Source organism: Ctenopharyngodon idella, chromosome 22, assembly GCF_019924925.1.
Source record: "Ctenopharyngodon idella isolate HZGC_01 chromosome 22, HZGC01, whole genome shotgun sequence".
Taxonomy (NCBI): domain Eukaryota; kingdom Metazoa; phylum Chordata; class Actinopteri; order Cypriniformes; family Xenocyprididae; genus Ctenopharyngodon; species Ctenopharyngodon idella.
In genome coordinates, this window is record NC_067241.1 from 4,735,405 (window position 1) to 4,756,318 (window position 20,914).

Sequence of the window (20,914 nt, forward strand, 5' to 3'; positions counted from 1 at the left end):
TGCGCCAGAGAAACAAGCACGCCACCATCTTTAGAATAATGTTTGAACTTCTGTTTTTGCGGTAGCTCTATATATTTTCATGGCATCGCTGTCAAAGAGTAATACGCGGGTGAAGTGGATTTACTTATTGCAGAGTTAACAAAAGTTATCATGGGCATTGTAATGTTTAAAGTGGATGTCATAGCTAGTGGTGAGACGTTCGACACCGAAGCTTCGAAGCTTGTATCAAAAAATCTCACAGTGAAGCATTGTACCGGTGTCATGAGAAATCGAGTCCCCCTAGGAATCGGGTCTCCTTTAGGTAGTAAAAGCTGTTATCGTGACGTCTTGACTAATTATAACCTATTTCACTATTTTATGATGTTTATTACATTAAGTGCACAAACAACATGTTTGAAATATAAAATGAATGTCTATTGCATAATAAAACAAACTGGAAACAGACATTGGAAGCAAAAAACATAGGCTACCTAATATATTAAAAGCTAAGCTAGCAGGCTAATCGAGTAGATGTATGCTATGCTAGTACATAAGCTAACTAAAAAACAGTAATACAGAGAAATGCTTGATTTCACAACCTATAGCTTCAGTTAAATACTAGTATATGAACCATATAATTTAAAAGACATCAATGGTAATAACGTCGCATTTTAAACTATATAAATGGTAACGTGATTTTGCAGGAATTATAATCAGGTGCTAAAAATACATCCAATTAAAAGTCTGTCGAACCAATGGGATCACTCGAGGTCCTAAAGGAGACCCGATTCCTGGGGGGACTCATAAATCCGTAAGATCTTACCTTCATCATGCTGTGGAAATACTAACCGGAAGACAGAACACAAGGAGCGCAGCGCTGAAAAGGGGCGGAGCCACACATATACTTCAATAAATATGCTGCCTTTTTCTTAACAGATACAATGTTAGTTTTAGCAGCTTTTCCCACGAATATAATGTGATGCTTTCAGACAGAAGTGTATAGCATTACACAAGTCTACTGTTGCTTTCACTTTTGAGCAGCTTCATGGGAAAGTGAATTTTTTGAAACTTTAGATTTTCCCCAGATTTGTCACGCTAGGTATAGAGACACCTAAGTTTTTCATTATCTTTGTGTCCATTTGCCTTATAATACTTGCAATACCATTCAAAAGTTTAGGGTTGGTAAGATTTTTTAAATGTCTGTTATGCTCACCAAGGCTGATTTTGATCAAAAATACAGTAAAACAGTAATATTGTGAAACTTTTTTACAATTTAAAATAGCTATTTTCTATTTTAATATAGTTTAAAAAGTAATTTATTCCTGTGATGGCAAAGCTGAATTTTCAGCATCATTACTCCAGTCTTCAGTGTCACATGAGCCTTCAGAAATCATTAATATGCTGATTTACTGCTCAAACATTCCTTATTATTATCAGTATTGTTGTGCTGCTTAATATTTTCTGTGTAAATTGTGATACATCTGTTTTAAGATTCTTTGATCAATAGAAAATTCAATATAACAGCATTTATTTGAATCTTTTGTACATGTATCAATGTATTCACTGTCACTTTTGATCAAATGAATGCGTCCTTGCTGAATAAAAGTCATAATTTCTTTAAAAAAAAAATTCTGATCCCAAACTTTTGAAAGGTAGTTTACATATTCAGGAGCCAACACTTTGATTGATGCCCCTTTGAAGCCAAAAAAAGAAAGAAAAATTCAGTGATATATTCATGTTTTGTTATACAGATGAATGATCTCAATCACCTGTAAAGTATTCCCTTTACACTGGATTGGAGAGCAGGGCCCGGCGCTTTGTTTATGGCTTTAAAAGCCTTTTAGTCATGGTTTACAGCAGATCTGCCTCTTGTAGATGGATTGAACACATTAATGTGGTGATAAAAGACAGTTTCGTTCTGCTTCTCAATACAAACCTGGACCAGTTTCTTACATACACCTTAATAATATGAACTGAATGTACTGAAATGTATAAATGATTCTTTGTTCTCTTTTCTTTTTTGTCTTTTTTATACTTATTGGATATGTGCCTGCTAGGAAGGTGTTGGCAACAGTCTGTCTGTGTTATAAGAGAAAATGTAAATAAAAGGTCTGTTTTTATGAGGACAAATGTGTTGACAATGCAGTCATGTCCTCTGTGTGACTTGAGAGCAATAGATATTTCAAAAAGATAGTAACTTAGAAACCACTGAACATACGACTTTTCCTAAAGACAATTTATTACATGTACAAAAAGAAAAAATATTAATAATAAAAGAAAGTGCTTAACTCCCGATGTGAATTGTCACTGCGATGCCACTTAGTAAAAACAAATTATAAGTAAAACAGTGCAAAATAGTCCATAGCCTTGAACAACAAATGGAGAACATTAAACAACTTAATAAAGTAATAAAAAAATTGACAACTATGGGGTGATGATAAACACAAGAAGAATTTACACATTTGATTAATTGGACATTTTACAGCACTTAAGTTTTATAAAATGACCACGGAATAATTTGCATTGTGAAATTTACATTTTAGTGGTTTCTATTATATAACATTTTTAATAAAATAAAATTATTTTTTAGAGATTTTTAAAGGTATTTTTTTAATCCTCTGAAACCACTTGCATTTCTTCTGGATTTTGATCTGGAGTCACACTGGTTTTTACTGCATGATCCTCCATAGCTTGAGGGACATGCAGAGCACGGTTTTCCTGTCTTATATGGAGCCTCTCCTACCCAGTTCCCCCTAGAACAGAAGAAGCAACATGTGCAAGTTTGATTACTTTCCCTTTTCTTTTTCTTGCAAAAATCTTCTTCATATAAAGTGCAACTATCATTACTACATTTTTAAGATTAAAATGACTGTATTGATACAGTAGAAAATGACTCTTACTTGATAGAATAGTTGCAAACCAGTAAGGTGGCCTGTTTCCATGTACTCCCAAACACATATATGTTTGAACATCTTCTGACAGCACATCCGATCTTATTGCTGGTGGCCCACACCATCTGAAACAAAAAGAAATTACTAAAATTAATATACATTATCTTTGAGTTGTAAAAATGCATATTAATATGTCTAACCATTTTTGTTATTATAATATATATATATATATATATATATATATATATAGACTGCCAAATCAGCATATTATAGAATGATTTCTGAAGGATCATGTGACACTGAACACTGGAGTAATGGCTACTGGGTTTTTTTCCCCCTTCTTTTTTTAATGGAGACTCACCTGAGTGTAGTGTGTGCAGACAGAGCCATCGCATCTATTGGGGTAGGAGAAAGAGTGTCTCTCATCATACCAGGATCTTACCAGATCAACAATCGATCTGTATCTGCAAAATGAAAGACATAATAACAATCATAGTCAGTATGTATAATCCAGTATTAAGTCATGCTGATACCATTAGAGTACCCATTTATTGTATGGTTTTGTAAGGGTCTGTACCTTCCAGAGATAATGGACAGATTCTGTCCAGTGGACCGCAAAACATGAGTCGGTCCATGATCCCATATGCACTGAGAGGCCCAGGACTCTGCAGATTTAGCCAGTCTCTCATCCCACACCTCACCAAGAAGAGAGAGAGGATAGATAAACAAATAATTAAAACCAAAAGGCCCATGGAATGGCATTGAATATAACTGAAGATGTCAAACAACATTATCATAAACATTGACCACACAATTATATTCTTCCAGAAGGCTTCTGTAGCCATACATCATGAATTTTGTGAGGAATAGACTGAAATTGAACTTAAACTTTACTTTAGTCTGAAGCGTGAGCAACGACTCCTTTGAGTCGTAAGGCTTGTTTGCATCACCGCTGCGCAGACCGGTTGGCGCATGACATCAAAGTACCGCGAGAGCGAGTAGAGCGCAAACGACTTCCTTATGCTTTTGAATCGCTCTCGCGATACTTTGATACGCCGATCGGTCTGCGCAGCGCCGATGCATCTCGAAGAATTATCCAACCTGTGACTTTTCTTTCTGTTTTAAAGACGTTTTCTTTGGGTTGTTTGACTACTCAAAAGAGAATATAGGGATTTAATAATTAATTTGCTTCCTACTAGCTAAATTTCACATAGGCTTCATAAACGAAAGTTTACTAGCTCTAAACATCTCTTTTCTCTATTCAAAGATGATCTGGACAAGTATATGGAAACTATCCATGTTTATCTGTATTGCTTTAATACCTTGTAATGTTTAATTAAAAAAAAATCCTTTAAATGAATTGGTTGTTTTGAATCTGATTAATAAAACTGAATTATTCAGACTCGAGTTCAACTCACTAACTGAATAATTCGGTAGCCGTTAACAAGCTCACTTAACTTGATGATTTTTAAATATGTAATATATATTTGACCACTTTTGTGATATATTTATGGTGAGTTTGAGTCCTTTTTGGAGGTAGGCATTTTCAGTCACAATAGACTACATTGCATGGAAAAGAGCGTCCAGCTTGTCTTGAAATGATGCGTTAAGAAAAAATATTTTTTTTTATGTATCGTGTTTGTTAAACCTAAAACATTAATAATGTTTTTAAAAAAAAAAGTACAAAAAATACCCTACCATATATTCCATATTTGCTGCAGGTGGGAAGACCTGTGAGCGCACGCGGTTGTGATAATCCAGTAATGCCGTCATATCTTTGCTGGAGATGAAGCGTTTCCGCCGCGCTCGAGGTGCGCTGGTGTCGCTGCTGTTCCTCAGTACAGCCTCCATGGAGACCTCATGGAGATGAAGCAGCTCTGTTGCCCCGCTCACCGCCACTGCTGCGGTCATGCACGGCAGTGTCCACAAGGCGGCAGCGAAGAACAGCTGAGCGCAGGCCAAATTCATCTCGCTGCCTTCTGTCTGGTTGGCTACAGGTGCTTTATTTGTGGAAAGAGAATACAATGTCAACAATCTCTCACTGTATTAGCCAGCGAAATAACACTAAAGCCCAGGAACGTACAGTCCCTATTCAAGTGCACGTAGCCTATAGACTGTAAGACCTGAAATGGGTGCGTCAGATATAGGGACACATACAAAATGTGCAGGGCTGGGGGTACTCCAGAACAGGTTTGAGAACCATAGTAACAGATAAACATGTCAACATAGTGATATAATTAGAAGATAACTTGCTGTGTAAAATGTATAGTCCCAAAAATTGCATATAGGCCTATATATAGTTAGATATATAAACTAACCCTACAATTTGCTTATTTTATAATAATTATATTATATATATATATATATATATATATATATATATATATATTATAAAAGTTATTTGTATAACTTTTTAGCAAGATATAAAATAACATCTGTCTAGGCTATAACTAATATAGCCTAGACAGATGTTATTTTATATCTTGCTAAAAAGTTATACAAATAACTTTTATAATATATATATATATATATATATATATATATATATATATAATATAATTATTATAAAATAAGTTATAATATATATATATACACACACACACACACACACACACTACATATATATATATCTATAATACATATTCTTATCAAAGTGACATGGTTGACAGAGCAAATCATAGGGTTACAATGCAAAAACTCAGGGTTTAAACAAACTGATCAACTTTACACACAAATGCCCTCACTAGTCTTTGAAGGTATTATATTCATGACCATCTCAACAACAAATATCTTTCAATAAACTGCTTTACTTTTTTTAATCTAATTATAAAAAAGTGAATACATAATGGCTATTTAAGAGAAAATTGCAGCATATACTTATGAATGCAGTCTGAAGAGAGCGGGGGTCTTCAGCGGTCTTCACAGCACATAACTTCAGGAGTGATTCCAGCACTTTAGCACAGCCTGGAGAAGCGCAGCTGAAAAGATCTCCACTTAAACTCTGGCCTTTGCAAACAACGTCTTTGACATGTGTGGCAGCGAACTTTAACTGGGCCAACTCTCTAAGGCCATTTGACGTAAAAGAAAAGCCCTTGTCTCTTTTTCTTCCCCCACAGGGATGTTCCCAAGGTTCAGGAAACAATTTAATGGAAGGCTTTGCTTTTTCAGCACACACTCAGTGTGGAAGCTCCAAACAGCCATGCTATCCAACAGGATTTTAAGATTGATGACTTTTCAACAGTCATAGCTCTTCCTTTCCATTACCTTTATATTTCCATTACATTTTTTTTTTTTTTTTTTTACAGCTTTTTGGGCAACTTTCACATCAATATAGCATCATTTGATTTGCATACTGGCTATATAGTAACTACAAAACAGCATACAGCACATGAACAGTAATATTTAAAGACAAACAGGTTTTTACAATGCTTGTTTATAGTGGCTACGTTTGACTCTTGTTCCTTTAAATCATCAGTTTCTGTTCCTCGCTTATATTGGACATTTGTGATTTTTTGTTAGCTTTGGTTGGAGCTGCACTCAGCCATCCTGGCAAAATGTTTCAATAAAATAAGTTGAATAAGCACAGGCAAGGATTTTATAAAAGGGAAGGAGTTGTTCTATGAATTAAAGTCCAACTTTTAAAGTCATAGCCAAGTCAGCACATTGTTCCAGCTGTCTAGGTTTCCAGGAAGGACATGCCATGTGTAATATCTCTAGTCTCTGGGCAGTGCCAATATACACTGCACAACTTCGACTGTTGCAACTACTGATCAGGGTCATCGAGAACATCGAGTTACAGATTCCAACTTATTAATGCTTTGTGGAAATGCAGAATATTCACCTCATCCTGAGCAGAAACTCAAAAGTCAATGCAATATCAATAATTTCATTATAGCGGGAGATTAATTGTTTCACCAAAGATTGTTACGCATTACTACTTTACTAAAGATCATTGGTTAATTGTTACAACATGTGTCCACTGCTGTGAAATGTTAGACGTCTGGAGCTAAGGGCATGTCTGTAAAATTTACAGACACAGAAAAATGCAAGGAGATGCAAAAAAGACCAACTTTTTTTTGGAAAGACACCAGCTTTATTTCCAATTAATAATTTCCAATTTAATACACTATACCATAAATACAGCCACAATGAAAACACCCAAATGACATAAATACAATTTGTAAAGATATGATTTAAAGGGTTAGTACACCCAAAAATGAAAATTCTGTCATTTATTACTCACCCTCATGCCGTTCCACACCCATAAGACCTTAATCTTCGGAACACAAATTAAGATATTTTTGTTGAAATCCGATGGCTCAGTGAGGCCTCCATAGCCAGCAATGACATTTCCTCTCTCAAGATCCATTAATGTACTAAAAACATATTTAAAACAGTTCATGTGAGTACAGTGGTTCAATATTAATATTATAAAGCGATGAGAATATTTTTGAAAAAAAAAAACAAAATAATGACTTATAGTGATGGCCGATTTCAAAACACTGCTTCATTAAGCTTCGGAGCGTTATGAATCAGCTTATCGAATCATGATTCGGATCGCGTGTCAAACCGCCAAACTGCTGAAATCACGTGACTTTGGCGCTCCGAACCGCTGATTCGACACGCTGATTCATAACGCTCCGAAGTTGTCATCATCACTTTCCCCCTGACTGCTCTCCTCACTATCTTCTTTGCTCTTGAACATGGTAGATGATGATGATGTTTTGTTTTTATTTTATGAACACTAATGACACAGACAACAGCGGGAATATTAGGCTGCTGTCACTTTAAGACCGAATGCGCGGACCGAAGATACTGACACACATCTGATTTCTTTCTCAACCGTTCCCTTATAATGACATAACCAAGAAAATACTTGTGAGACGGTATTTTGACAAAATTTTGTGTGTGTGTGTCCATTCAAACGCAAGTAAACGTGAAAGAAGAATTAATTATGTGCAGCGCTGTCTGAAAGCCTCTCTCTCTCAGCATGAGTCCCGATTTTTGACTCTTCTTCAGCGTTTAAAATCGTTTGAATGTGTAAACTGGCAAGCCAAATTATGTCCAAATGATAAACTTTCACATTATGATGGTTAAACTTAGCAGTTAATCCGCGAATCACATGTATGCCGAACCGTGGGGTCTGATCCGTACGGATCACAGATCAACTGCGATCCGTTGCACCGTTACACACTTATCATCATGATTACTATCTTACCAGAAATGGGGAAAAATCCTACTCCTGTAAGTAAAAGTGTCTCTGTCCCCAAAAATATTGGTACTCAAAAGTGCTTCCCTCCGCGTTTTCTGGTACACATAATTTATTTTTACCTGCATGCACAACAGTTATGTGCACGCCTGATTATAAACAAAATATAGTGAAAATCAAAATAGAATTAAGAAATAAAGCCTTTACTTTAGCTTTTTTTTTCAGCATGTACCTGTATAGTCAAGGCTTATAGCGCCTTAAAGGAAACTTTTAAAGTTAGCAGTCATCCTCAAACTGCCACGGTCAGCGGGGTCAAGGTTCAACTCGAGGCCTATTTGGAAGACTTTCTGTTGGCCTATATAGGCAAGAGAGCCGTAACTTGTTCTCTGGACAAACATATGATGTCACTTCTTAACATACACAACCTTATGGTTTTGTCTTTGTAGACAAAATGCACAAGTTTAGTCATTCCATTGACGAGACGCATATGTAAACGTTCTTCCCCGGGTCAAATGTTTGACAGCTTCATGTGCTAATATGACGTATACAGAACTCTAAGCTACAATGAGTCCTTGTGGAGTGGAGCGTTTAAAAATAGCCACAAGCATGTCTCTGTCAATTTTGTCACATACTTAATAGTGTTGTCATCACACATCAAAGGAGGTGATGAATGTTGAGCAGAAATATCAAATGAATCACTGCATGTACAAGCACTAGCTATAGCTTACAATTCATTCGCATAATGTTACCTTGACTGCACCTCATTCATGCTTCTCATCTGCATAATGCTGAAGGATCCTTGTGCATTGTGGGAATGAAAGAGAGAGAAAAAGTGACTTAAAAAGGTGCACAGCTGTGCCATTATCTCCTCCACAGCAATGAAAAGGACAGTCGGGTCTTTCTTTGTATGAATCACGTCATTTAGCATAAATTCAGGGCTTCCCATTCCCTGCTGCTGCTCCATTTCTCATGTCAGCAGTCCAAACTTTGTTTTGGCAGCCCTGAAAACAAATTTACTAAGTGATGTAGCTGTTCATGGTGATGGATAGTTTTGAAGAGAACGGAAACAATGGGTCTGTTCTGACCACCGGTTACTGGAATTAAACACATTCTCATTACACACTGATTTAGCAGTTACACCTTTACAGCAGTGAAACTAACTATTCATATGCAGATATAAACCTTATATTGACACAATTTGACTGACTTAAGTGGATTGAAACAATTCCTATTAATTTTTTTTCAGCCCATGACCCCAGAGTTGCTATAGCACCATTTCCTACCAGTTTAACTACTGGAAAGCCTGCATTTAATTTAAAAAGTATTAACAATCATAGCAGAAAAATATTACCAATGTAAAATCTGTGAACAAATAACATTGATAAATGGAAAATATAATCAGTAAATTTATGTGAATAAGCATTATTCAACTGATTAAATATTACTAACAACTGTAATTCAGTTAATCAAATTATTTTGTCCTCAAATCATTATAAAAAAGGGATAGTTTACCCCAAAAATTTTATTTTGTCATAATTTACTTTTATTTCTTCTATGGAACACAAAAGAAAATATGCTACTAGCACCATTTACTTATTTAGCTACTGGAAAGTCTGCATTTAATAAAAAAAACAAAAACAATTATGGCATAAAATTATATAACATGTAGGCCTGTGAACAAATAATATTGATCAAATTAAAATATAAGAATCTCTAAATTAACATGAATAATTAATTTGACTGAATATTACCAAAAAAAAAAAAAAAAAAAAACTATAGTTCAGTTATACAATAGATCAAATTATTTTGTCCTCAGATCGATAACAGTCTCATCATTATCATCATTTAATTTATTTCTTTGTGGAACACAAAAGAAGATATTATGAAGAATGTATTTGTCCATCAAAGCGGTCCAAAACAACACTGGACCCCACTGATTTTCATTGGATGGACAGAAAAAAAAATTTTTTTTATTAAAATTGACTTGAAAGTCATGTTTGGAACGACATGAGGGCTAGTAAATAATTTTTATTTTTGATTGTACTATCCCTTTTAAGAGTTTGTGTGACTTTTTTGCCCATACCATAATTATATTTCTCCCATATATTTGGGGATCTGTAAAGGTCCATTTTATGAAGCACTCTTGATGTCAAGCTGTAACATTTCAGATTTACTGTCAGGAATGCTCTGAGGAAGAGACAAAGCCATAACTCACTGAGGCCCCCTTCTGTGAGACAGTATGAAGTGGGTCAAGCTTGGGTGAAACACCTCTAGACAATCAGGCTAGAAACAGTCCCACTTCCTCTAATATGACATCATCTTGTCTAGACACTTACAAAAATAACACTAAAAAATATGTAAATAAATGAAATCTTGTGAAATTATTTTAATTTCTTTCTATAGGGTATAAAAATGTATATTTACAGGTTTTTATGTTTAAATAAGCTATTCAGCAGGCTGGTATTTGATGTTTATGTAAAAATACATCTAAAATGAATATAGGCTAAAAATAAAGAGAATTCTCCTGTGTTAATTAAACACAGGAGAATTAAACATCTGTGTTTAGGTCCGTTCAGCTAACAGATGTTTCTAAGATGACTTCCAGTTCATCAAAATCATAGGCTATTAGGTTTCCTCTTCTGGTGATTCCTGACTGCATCCAGGTAGTGTCCAAACTGTATTTAGTTATTAAAATAAGAGTCCAAATGCACCTGTACGTCTTCCAATTGTAATTGTTTCAAAGATTTACAGATGATTTTTTAAATCCATGGCAATCACTTTTAAAACACCATTATTTCACATCCTGTCAGACTGCTCTGTCTGGCACAATGTGTGGAAGCAGAATGGAGAGACAACATAGCCAAACGGCACACATGCTTGGAAACTTTTGCCTCTGAATAAATACAGGCTTGCCAATAAAGAACAAGGGCAAGACTGTGGAATTTTCCAAGTTGCCTAAATGTATAAATCATACCAAAAATAAAATTCTTTTTATTATTATTTTAATGAATAATTGTACATCGAACATCATCTGTTCTCTCAAATGTATTGATCTTCAGGTTTGGGTCTCATTTAGGTGAAAGCAGTGAAAACTACAATGTGCGATAAAAACTGAGCAGATGGGATGAGATGATACTTCTTTGGTAACCATTTTTAAGAGTCTCAAGGTTTTTCCGTGACTATATTAGAGTGCCGCCTATTGGACAGTAAAAGCCTATTTTAAAAAACAAAACCTCTTGAAATATACATTATCTTCAAAGAGTGAAACTACTAGGTGATAAAGATTTTATGTAGGCCTAATATATTTTGTCATGCTTTAAAATAGCTATATTAGTTTAACCTTTTGAACTCACATTTAAACTACGTCTGTTCGGGTGTTCTTATCTCATACGATGAGGAAAGATTTTAATTATGTCAATAGGCTACTGTGAGTTCGTGATTATTATTATTATTATTATTATTTTATAATGACGGCACACTGAGCAACTCATCCGATTCCAGTTTGCGAAATTACAACAACTACTAGGGCGAAGATTTCGCTAATGCATATTAATCAAGTAGCGCTGACGTGTTTGTAACCTTCCTATGGCGGACGTCTGACTCGGTCTGACTCTTTGATATTAATTAGGTTATGGTGACGTTGCTCAGTAGCCATTCTCCAATGGCGAACGCTTGCTCATGAATATTAATCAGCAGCCCGTCACCGTCAACCATAGTAGGATTCGTAGTAGTATGGTTTCTGTTTCCGCATTCAAACGCACAGCACATTGAACAACATGGCTGCTGTAGTCAGCTTAGTGAACAGTTTGGCTTGTTTCTGGAGACAGCCATGTACCCGTACTTATTTACCGCACTTGTTTTTTTGTATTTCGTTTACAGGATCGCTTTTGAAAAAGATGGACCTCGTGCCGGAGAGCTACTTCAGTAGCAGTAAAAATATTTTAAATCTGTGAGTATAAGTCTATGGTAGCTACCTTACCCAGCTAGAACTCATTGAAACAGTAAAACTAAATTATTTTACTAGAAATGTGTTCGTTTTTAGAAAAAAAAAAATAATAATATGCAATATAAAGCAACGCATGACATTGACAACTTACTATGACATTGATGTTTGGCTCAAAGTCATTTCAACTTTTTTTACTTTCAGATATTTTGTGAAAATTTCTTGGGGTTGGACCATTGTTTTGCTTCTGCCATTCATCATTTACTCCAACTCCTTCAACAAAAGCCACACATTTGTGTTGAGGCGGCTTACGTCACTACTGGTAGCAACCCTCATTTGGTACACCTGCACTGAGACTTTTTTCTACATTGAAGACCGTACAGGTTCATGTTATGAGTCAGACAATATGCAAGTCATCCATGGTGACATTACCGCAAAGACTGCATGCAAGAAGGCTGGATTCATCTGGGATGGATTTGACATATCAGGACACTCCTTCATCTTGGCTTACTCTTCTCTTGTGATTGTGGAGGAAATGGTGCCCATGTTACACATACCTGATGTTTACAGAAAAGCTCCTCTTGATTTTCTGTATATAGCACTTAATGCGATTGTGGCCATCTGGATATGGATGTTTGGATGCACTTCTGTGTATTTCCATGATCCTACTGACAAGATTCTAGGGACCTCGTGCGGGATATTAGGGTGGTACATGACCTATGTTGTTTGGTACCCATTTCGCTTTTCTCCAGGTCTCCCTCCACAGCAGAAACAACACGCTTAGTATGAGAACTAAATGGTACAAGTGCACTACAACAAGCTTCACGTATCTTCAATGTTTGTTTTGTGAGATGCATGATGGGTTAGCCGTCCATGTGGGGCAGAAGGCAGCTGGTGTTCCTAAAATGACAATCTGTAATCTGAGAAGTCCCATCTGAACCTTATTGTTGCCTTCAAAAGTTTTGTGGCTTTATACAGAGCTGGAATAATGAACTTGACAGTAAATTTAGCTTGTACATTAGTCTGCTGCTACATTCTGTAATTAACCTGTCCTGTAATCATAAGCTGAGCTGCCTTTTAACAGTAAATATATAGACTTTTTCCCCTTGACACTAGTTTTGATATTTTTATTGCGCTATTTATTGATTAATTTGGAGGTCAAAGAATTATAGCGCAATGCATTTGTTATATTCTTGCATTGTGTTTAATAGGACCATTTTATGTGTTCTAGCTGCCTGAAGGCCAAACTGTTGTTCGTTCAAATGTGCCATTGTTAGATTCATCATTCGCAGTTGTCGTCATTCCTCATATCACTGATGAATGTTAAAAATCTAATCAGTTTATTACAGAAAAATAGACACTGTCTGTTCTTGGAAACCAAAAACGATCTAAAATGTACTGTTTGGAATATTGTAAGAATGTCTGGGGACTGGATTGTTGTTTGAGTGATACATTTAAATTAATATTTATCTGGTTATAAGTATTTTTTGCAGGTTTGAGGAACAATGCAAATTTTCTAAAATACAAATGATGGAACATGCTGGTTATGGAGGGCACATCCATTAGTCATTTCATGCTTGTCAGTTAAAGGGTTAGTTCACCCAAAAATGAAAATAATGTCATCTATTACTCACCCTCATGCCGTTCCACACCCGTAAGACCTTCGTTAATCTTTGGAACACAAATTGAGATATTTTTATTGAAATCCAATGGCTCCGTGAGGCCTACATAGGGAGCAATGACATTTCCTCTCTCAAGATCCATAAAGGTACTAAAAACATATTTAAATCAGTTCATGTGAGTACAGTGGTTCAATATTAATATTATAAAGCGACGAGAATGTTTTTGGTGCACCAAAAAAGAAACAAAACAAAATAACGACTTATTTAGTGATGGCCGATTTCAAAACACTGCTTCAGGAAGCTTCGGAGCATAATGAATCAGCATGTCGAATCATGATTCGGATCGCGTGTCAAACCGCCAAACAGCTGAAATCACGTGACCTTGGCGCTCCGAACCGCTGATTCGACACGCTGATTCATAATGCTCCGAAGCTTCCTGAAGCAGTGTTTTGAAATCGGTCATCACTATATAAGTCGTTACTTTGGTTTTTTTGGCACACCAAAAATATTCTCGTCGCTTTATAATATTAATATTGAACCACTGTACTCACATGAACTGATTTAAATATGTTTTTAGTACCTTTATGGATCTTGAGAGAGGAAATGTCATTAGGCCTCACTGAGCCATCGGATTTCAACAAAAATATCTCAATTTGCGTTCCGAAGATTAACGAAGGTCTTGCGGGTATGGAACGGCATGAGGGTGAGTAATAAATAACATTATTTTCATTTTTGGGTGAACTAACCCTTTAAAACATTTTGGTGATCATCACTGCAATAATGCTTTTTGTAATATCAGTATTTCAAAGAAAGCAAACCGGACATGTTATTATTGTGTTGAGTTATTGTACTGTACCCATTTCAACTAATGTGATGACGTGGACATCTTGTTAGTGTAACAACATATCACTTTTATTTAATTCATTGTGGTGTTTGAATAAATAAATATCTTTGGATTGAGGACTTCTGGTAAACTTTTTATTTTGTTGTGCATTTTATTTCTTTTATTTTGTTACAAGGTAAGACTGTAAACTGAATGAAATATCTCACATCATCCTCTATTCCTCTTACACTTATCTCTGTTTTGGTGCTGTGGAAAAATTCTGGATGTTTCTGGACAAATGTTGCAGGATTGATGATGCACAGTAGTAATGCATGTCATAGGAGAAATGCTGCCCCCCTTTTCTGCCATCATGATTGGTACAGTCCAAGCTTCTGTCATTGGTGCTTTAAAACCTGGATGTTGCTAGAATGTGCCTTTTAGAGTAAGGGAGGGGGGGTTGTGCTCATAGAACTGCGGGTTATTACAGCATCGTCACTATCTGCGTGCAGCATCCCAGACAGGTGCAGAGAGTACAGGCTAAAGCTCTAAAAACACATTAAGACTTTTTTAAGTAAGCTAATTTAGATTCAAAGCTGTGACCATGACCCAGGGAAAGGTAAGCATTTTTATTCTTTACTATGTTTTTTAAGATTTTATCATTTATAATTATGTGTAATTTCTGATCATTAACCAAAAACAAGGAGTTTTCCTTTTCTTTGAATTCGTAGTGGTCTGGATGACTGAATATTCTTTTATGTGCTAGTCTGTCTGCACTGTTCTGGTTTTGTCTCTGTTTAAATGATGGTCCAGTGACGTTGAAAGTAGCTTTGTCATGTTTTGGATTTGTGCCTTATGTTTTTTAACTGATTTATTCTATCTATTCTATAGTGCTACATTTTGATATTTTTGCTTTAGGAGTGTTTTTTCATTTCTTAAAATGCTGTTATATCATCTATCATAATGTTTTACAACTGTGCATGAGCAAGATACAAAGGTAGAATTAGAAAATAATGTTTTTGCAAGACAATTATTTTCACGTGTTTTCCTGATTGAACAGATATGATTTTAATTTCCATAGTTTCAACTACATCTGCAAGGGATCTTTTTATTTTCTGTAAACAAGATTTTTCTCAGTTGCCATTAAAGAGATAGTTCACCCAAAAAATGAAATATCTGTCATCATTTTCTCGACCTCAAGTAGTTCCAAATCTGTATCAATTTCTTTGTTCTGCTGTAAATAAAGGAAGATATTTGGAAGAATGTCATTAACCAAACAGATCTCGACCCCCATTAACTACCATAGTAGGAAGTATAAAGACTCAAAGGAAGATATTTGGAAGAATGTCAATAACCAAACAGATCTCTCCCCAAATTGACTACCATAGTAGGAAAAATAAATACTATGGTAGTCAATGGGGGTCGAGATCTGTTTGGTTACAAACATTCTTCCAAATATCTTCCTTTATTTACAGCAGAACAAAGAAATTCATACAGGTTTGGAACTACATTAGGTCGAGTAAATGATGACAGAATTTTCATTTTTGGGTGAACTATCCCTTTAAGGTAAAAAGCGTCTTCTAAGGTGGCTTGTGATGTCATTTATCAGCAGTAAACTCTCCCATTACAGTGAATCAGTCATTGATAAGTAATGGCTGTATAAATTACACAGTCTGTCCATTCTCAGTTACTGTAGTGCATACCTTTGGATGGCATTATTTACCATATGGTTAAAAATATTGTCCTGACAGATGAATAATGTAATGAATGAAAACCAGGTTCTGTAACAATACCTACTTATCTATCTATAATTGTTTAATGAAAAACCAATAGATTGCCATTGAGTGCATATACAGAATAACAAATAAACTTTGATACGTTTACAGCTTTCAGTAGCAACAAACAAGTCAGACAATGGCCTGGATGTTCAGCCAGGTGGCCTCAGATCCTCCAAGTTATCATGAGGCAACTACTGGTAATATTACTTTTTTCCTTAGTAAATTAAACTGATCTGCACTAATTATTAGATTAATTAATTGAATGCCAATGCATTTTGGTAACTATGCACTACTATACTTTGGGAACACCAATGGCATTGGTACCACATCAACACCCATGACAGTCACTGTGGATGTTTTCAAGAATACCTGTTAAGATTTCCTTTTGTTGTTGGAAGGTGGCAGCCCTTGTTATAGTGGAACTTATCCTGAAGATGGTGAGATGCTCACAGAATTCAGCTGGGATGACCGAAGGATCAGGAGGATATTCATCCGCAAGGTATCATTGCCTTCTGTTTAGTGATCCTGATCTGCTGTGAATGATATGAAGTGAATAATGGAACAATATTTCCTGTAGGTGTACACCATCCTGATGCTCCAGCTTTCTGTCACATTTTCCTTTGTGGCTCTTTTCGTTTTCTGGTGAGTGTGTGTGCTAAAACTTTTATAATGCATTGTTCTTTTTTTTAAAGCTTGATTAACAAATATGTCTTGTGTATCTTTTAGTAAACCCGTGAAAGATTACATTCATACCAACCCTGGCTGGTACTGGGCATCATAGTAAGTAAAATTCCTCACTTTAAGGTTGATGTTTTGAAATGTAAATATTAAAGGATTTTAAAGGATTAGTTCACTTTAAAATGAAATTTACCCCAAGATTTACTCACCCTCAAGCCATCCTAGGTGTATATGACTTTCTTCTTTCTGATGAACACAATCTGAGTTATATTAATAAATATCCTGACGCGTCCAAGCTTTATAATGGCAATGAACGGGACCAACGACTATGAAGCTCAAGAAAGTGCATCCATCAATCATAAACGTACTCCACACGGCTCTGGGGGGTTAATAAAGGCCTTCTGAAGTGAAGCGATGCGTTTGTGTATGAAATTCAACTTCCTATTCAACTTCCGAAGTGTAAAACTCTCGCAGTTCAAAACGCTTACGCTACGTCCTACGCCTTCCCTATTCAACTTCCGAAGTGTAAAACTCTCGCAGTTCAAAACGCTTACGCTACGTCCTACGCCTTCCCTATTCAACTTCCAAAGTGTAAAACTCTCGCAGTTCAAAACGCTTACGCTACGTCCTACGCCTTCCCTATTTAACTACCGAAGTGTAAAACTCTCACAGTTCAAAACGCTTACGCTACGTCCTACGCCTTCCCTATTCAACTTCCGAAGTGTAAAACTCTCGCAGTTCAAAACGCTTACGCTACAACCTACGCCTTCCCTATTCAACTTACGAAGTGTGAAACTCTTGCAGTTCAAAACGCTAACGCTACGTCCTACGCCTTCCCTATTTAACTACCGAAGTGTAAAACTCTCGCAGTTCAAAACGCTTACACTATGTCCTACGCCTTCCCTATTCAACTTCCGAAAAGACGATGGATGCGTCAGTTACGCTTTTTTCGTAAGATGAATACGGAATGCAGTCTGGCTGAATATTTACAACTTGTTAAATATGGATATTTTTCTTACACAAAAGCATCGCTTCACTTCAGAAGGCCTTTATTAACCCCCCAGAGCCTTGTGGAGTACGTTTATGACGGATGGATGCACTTTCTCGAGCTTCATACTCGTTGATCCCATTCCCTGCTATTATAAAGCTTGGAAGCGTCAGGATATTTATTAATATAACTCAGATTGTGTTCATCAGAAAGAAGAAAGTCTTATACACCTAGGATGACTTGAGGGTGAGTAAATCTTGGAGTAATTTTCATTTTAAAATGAAATAATCTTTTAAATACAGTAATTCAGTGCTAGTGTAAGTTAGTACGTGTGCTTTATGTGTTGTTATGCATTGTTATCCACTTTGTATAATGGCTTGATTGTCTTTTTCTCTCAATAGTGCAGTGTTTTTTGTCACATATCTGACCCTGTCCTGCTGCCGTGGACCCCGGTGAGTGTATCTGTAGTCTAGACAGATGCATAGCAGTAATGCAGAATATAATATTACATCATATTATAATTAATTTCCATACAACATTCTCATGTATTTCTACCCTTATCTTTTTTATTTACAGGAGGCAGTTCCCATGGAATCTGATTCTGCTCACAATCTTTGTGAGTATTAAAACAAACAGAACAACCGTAATAATAAGTCTTTGGTCATCTCAGATACATCAGACTAGTACATATCTACTAGTCAGTGCTAGTGCTGGACTAGAAGTACTAGTATTGCTCAAGAACAAGCCTGTTGTCACATTTAAACGTGTAATCTTTCTTCTCCTGCTCTAGACTCTGTCTCTTTCTTACATGACAGGAACGTTGTCCAGGTACAGTTTCAAGTTATATGTATATCATGCCTTTTTTTACATAATAACAAAGCTCAAGTGTGGCCTGCATTCATGGTTGCATATTCATATTACCCCTTCGTCCTTCTTGTCCTACTTTTACAATATGTTGTTACTGCATGTATAAAAAAATGAATGAAAGTGAAATCTTGTATCAAGATGTCATGTCTTTTATAGGCCCATTTCTTATTGAAATATTCCCCCTCTGGCTGTATCTCTCTAGCTACTACAATACTTCATCTGTCATCATCTGCCTGGGTATTACCATCTTGGTCTGTCTCGCAATTACAATCTTTAGCTTCCAAACCAAGGTTAGTATTTTTGAAGCAACACATATTTCCATTTTTCTTGAATGCAGTCATTTTCAAACGTAATCTGGAATATATTTATTTAGATCATACAAATGTTTGTCATTTTACAGATTGATATTACTTCATACCAAGGTGTGCTGGTGGTCTTCTGCACAGTAGTGTTTATTTGTGGACTTGCCCTGGCATTCATCCTGCCCTTTGGATATGTAAGTACTGATGATTGATTGATTGGTAGATTTATTATATCTCAGCAGGACTTTAATATTCACAGAAATGAGAATGTACTTTGACAAAGGCTCTTTTCTCTCCTACAGGTTCCATGGTTGCACGTTGTGTATGCTGTCTTGGGAGCAATACTGTTTTGCATGGTATATACTTACAGAATAATTTCAACTCAGATATTAAATATCAGATATCAATATTAAATGTTAATGCATTTTAGTGAGTAGCCATGTAAAAAGCACGATAATGTACAGTCAGCATATCATTATTGCAAAATAAACCATACCGCACGCAGCATTATCTCTAGTGTTTGTTGTTAATTATTGTCATCTAATTATTTTCATCCTTTTGTCTTATAGTTCCTGGCATTTGACACACAGATGCTGATGGGAAGCAAGCGATACACCATAAGTCCTGAGGAATACATCTTTGCCACCCTCAGCATATACCTGGACATTGTTTACATCTTCTCTTTCTTTCTCCAGTTGTTTGGTACTCCTGAACGGCAGTGAAAGTGCTGTTTAACCTGAAGCTCTTATGGCTCTCCTGAGTGTCTTTTGTTCCCCTGGTCTGAGTGATCCTGTCCTCTCCAGCATGATGTGGATATTCAGTGCACGCTGTTTAGTTTCCTCTCCTCAGATATTACCATGTGTCATGTGTTTATCCTGTAGCAGAAAGGATATACATAACATATGTACACTGGTACCACTTTAACAACATCCATCTAGTTTTACACATGGTGCCATAGAAAACAAAATAGAAAATATTAAATACATTTGTGAAACCTATATGATGTCATTAGCAGTGAAAGTGCATGTAATATTTGCTCAGACTCAGATATGAGCAGAAGCAGCATCACATTGAGGTGTGTATTTATCCATCTATTCCCTCTTTGTGTATGACTCTGCAAAAGTTTCATAATGTGATATCACAGCATGAGGACATTTTAACAAATCATTCCAAGAAACTATATATGGAGGTGAATATTTAACATATGGAGGTGAACGGCTGGCTGGATTTGAGGAGTGCACATATGAATGGAATGAACATTACTGATTTAATTTGCAAAAAACATATTTTTATACGTTATAAATTTTTCATTGGGCAAATTTCACTGCCATTTTAAAGTCACTGACTTGTTTGAGATGTGCTTTGTTGAGCATTATTTATTTTATTTAGCCCAATATGTATTATTAATTCATTCATTACACAGAATTTTAATGTATTATCATAGTACATATCTATTTTTGAAGAAAATGAATTATTTTGAATGACTTTGGATGTGTACATTGATTCACAGTGTTCACAAAAAAGAGTGCAAAATCACTGTAGTTGTGTTTAAATAGAATGCAGTGCTACATATAATTTTTCATGTTTGTGGTCTTTACAGTAGAGATGTATGTTGTAAAAAAAAGAAAAGGTTTATCAAGAGTAAATAAATGTAAAAGTTCTTTTTTTCTGAAAACAAATAAAATTCCAAATCCCTCATATGTGTATAGGTGTGTTGTCATTAGTAATAGCCTATTATAGATCAACAACAATGCTCTCATGTTAAAAAAAGAGCAAGCTTACATATGTAATGTGTTGTGAGGGGTCTTGAAATCTCATTCACATCAAATTTTAATAT

The 20,914-nt window shown here is 35.7% G+C and overlaps 3 protein-coding genes across 3 annotated transcripts; 2 read left to right on the forward strand and 1 right to left on the reverse strand.

Annotated features, from left to right (window-relative positions):
• Positions 1-2,200: 2,200 nt before the first annotated feature.
• On the reverse strand, positions 2,201-6,776 carry r3hdml (R3H domain containing-like). Its single transcript, XM_051879986.1, has 6 exons — positions 5,748-6,776; positions 4,569-4,870; positions 3,448-3,566; positions 3,232-3,334; positions 2,880-2,995; positions 2,201-2,732 (listed from the first exon to the last, which is right to left on the reverse strand). Exons 2-6 carry the CDS (start codon positions 4,836-4,838, stop codon positions 2,576-2,578), a joined length of 765 nt encoding a protein of 254 aa, XP_051735946.1. The 5' UTR covers positions 4,839-4,870; positions 5,748-6,776; the 3' UTR covers positions 2,201-2,575.
• A 5,023-nt stretch (positions 6,777-11,799) lies between these two features.
• fitm2 (fat storage inducing transmembrane protein 2) lies at positions 11,800-14,607 on the forward strand. The gene is made up of 2 exons (XM_051879987.1): positions 11,800-12,028; positions 12,227-14,607. Exons 1-2 carry the CDS (start codon positions 11,856-11,858, stop codon positions 12,804-12,806), a joined length of 753 nt encoding a protein of 250 aa, XP_051735947.1. The 5' UTR covers positions 11,800-11,855; the 3' UTR covers positions 12,807-14,607.
• A 294-nt stretch (positions 14,608-14,901) lies between these two features.
• LOC127504859 (protein lifeguard 2-like) lies at positions 14,902-20,775 on the forward strand. Its single transcript, XM_051879974.1, has 12 exons — positions 14,902-15,083; positions 16,351-16,439; positions 16,641-16,741; positions 16,820-16,884; positions 16,969-17,022; positions 18,310-18,360; positions 18,485-18,524; positions 18,699-18,736; positions 18,978-19,065; positions 19,176-19,271; positions 19,380-19,433; positions 19,647-20,775. Exons 2-12 carry the CDS (start codon positions 16,379-16,381, stop codon positions 19,797-19,799), a joined length of 801 nt encoding a protein of 266 aa, XP_051735934.1. The 5' UTR covers positions 14,902-15,083; positions 16,351-16,378; the 3' UTR covers positions 19,800-20,775.
• The last annotated feature ends 139 nt before the right edge of the window (positions 20,776-20,914 follow it).

What these genes read in the sequence shown, in the direction of transcription:
- r3hdml (XM_051879986.1), bottom strand. Translation starts at nt 4,838, where the DNA reads ATGAATTTGGCCTGCGCTCAGCTGTTCTTCGCTGCCGCCTTGTGGACA. An exon ending in CAGCAAATATGGAATATATG is followed by an intron (nt 3,567 to 4,568) that starts GTAGGGTATTTT and finishes CTTCTTGGTGAG; the next exon opens with GTGTGGGATGAGAGACTGGC. An exon ending in TCTGCACACACTACACTCAG is followed by an intron (nt 2,996 to 3,231) that starts GTGAGTCTCCAT and finishes TTTTTGTTTCAG; the next exon opens with ATGGTGTGGGCCACCAGCAA.
- fitm2 (XM_051879987.1), top strand. Translation starts at nt 11,856, where the DNA reads ATGGCTGCTGTAGTCAGCTTAGTGAACAGTTTGGCTTGTTTCTGGAGA. An exon ending in AGTAAAAATATTTTAAATCT is followed by an intron (nt 12,029 to 12,226) that starts GTGAGTATAAGT and finishes TTTTACTTTCAG; the next exon opens with ATATTTTGTGAAAATTTCTT.
- LOC127504859 (XM_051879974.1), top strand. Translation starts at nt 16,379, where the DNA reads ATGGCCTGGATGTTCAGCCAGGTGGCCTCAGATCCTCCAAGTTATCAT. An exon ending in TTATCATGAGGCAACTACTG is followed by an intron (nt 16,440 to 16,640) that starts GTAATATTACTT and finishes TGTTGTTGGAAG; the next exon opens with GTGGCAGCCCTTGTTATAGT. An exon ending in GGCTGGTACTGGGCATCATA is followed by an intron (nt 17,023 to 18,309) that starts GTAAGTAAAATT and finishes TTCTCTCAATAG; the next exon opens with TGCAGTGTTTTTTGTCACAT.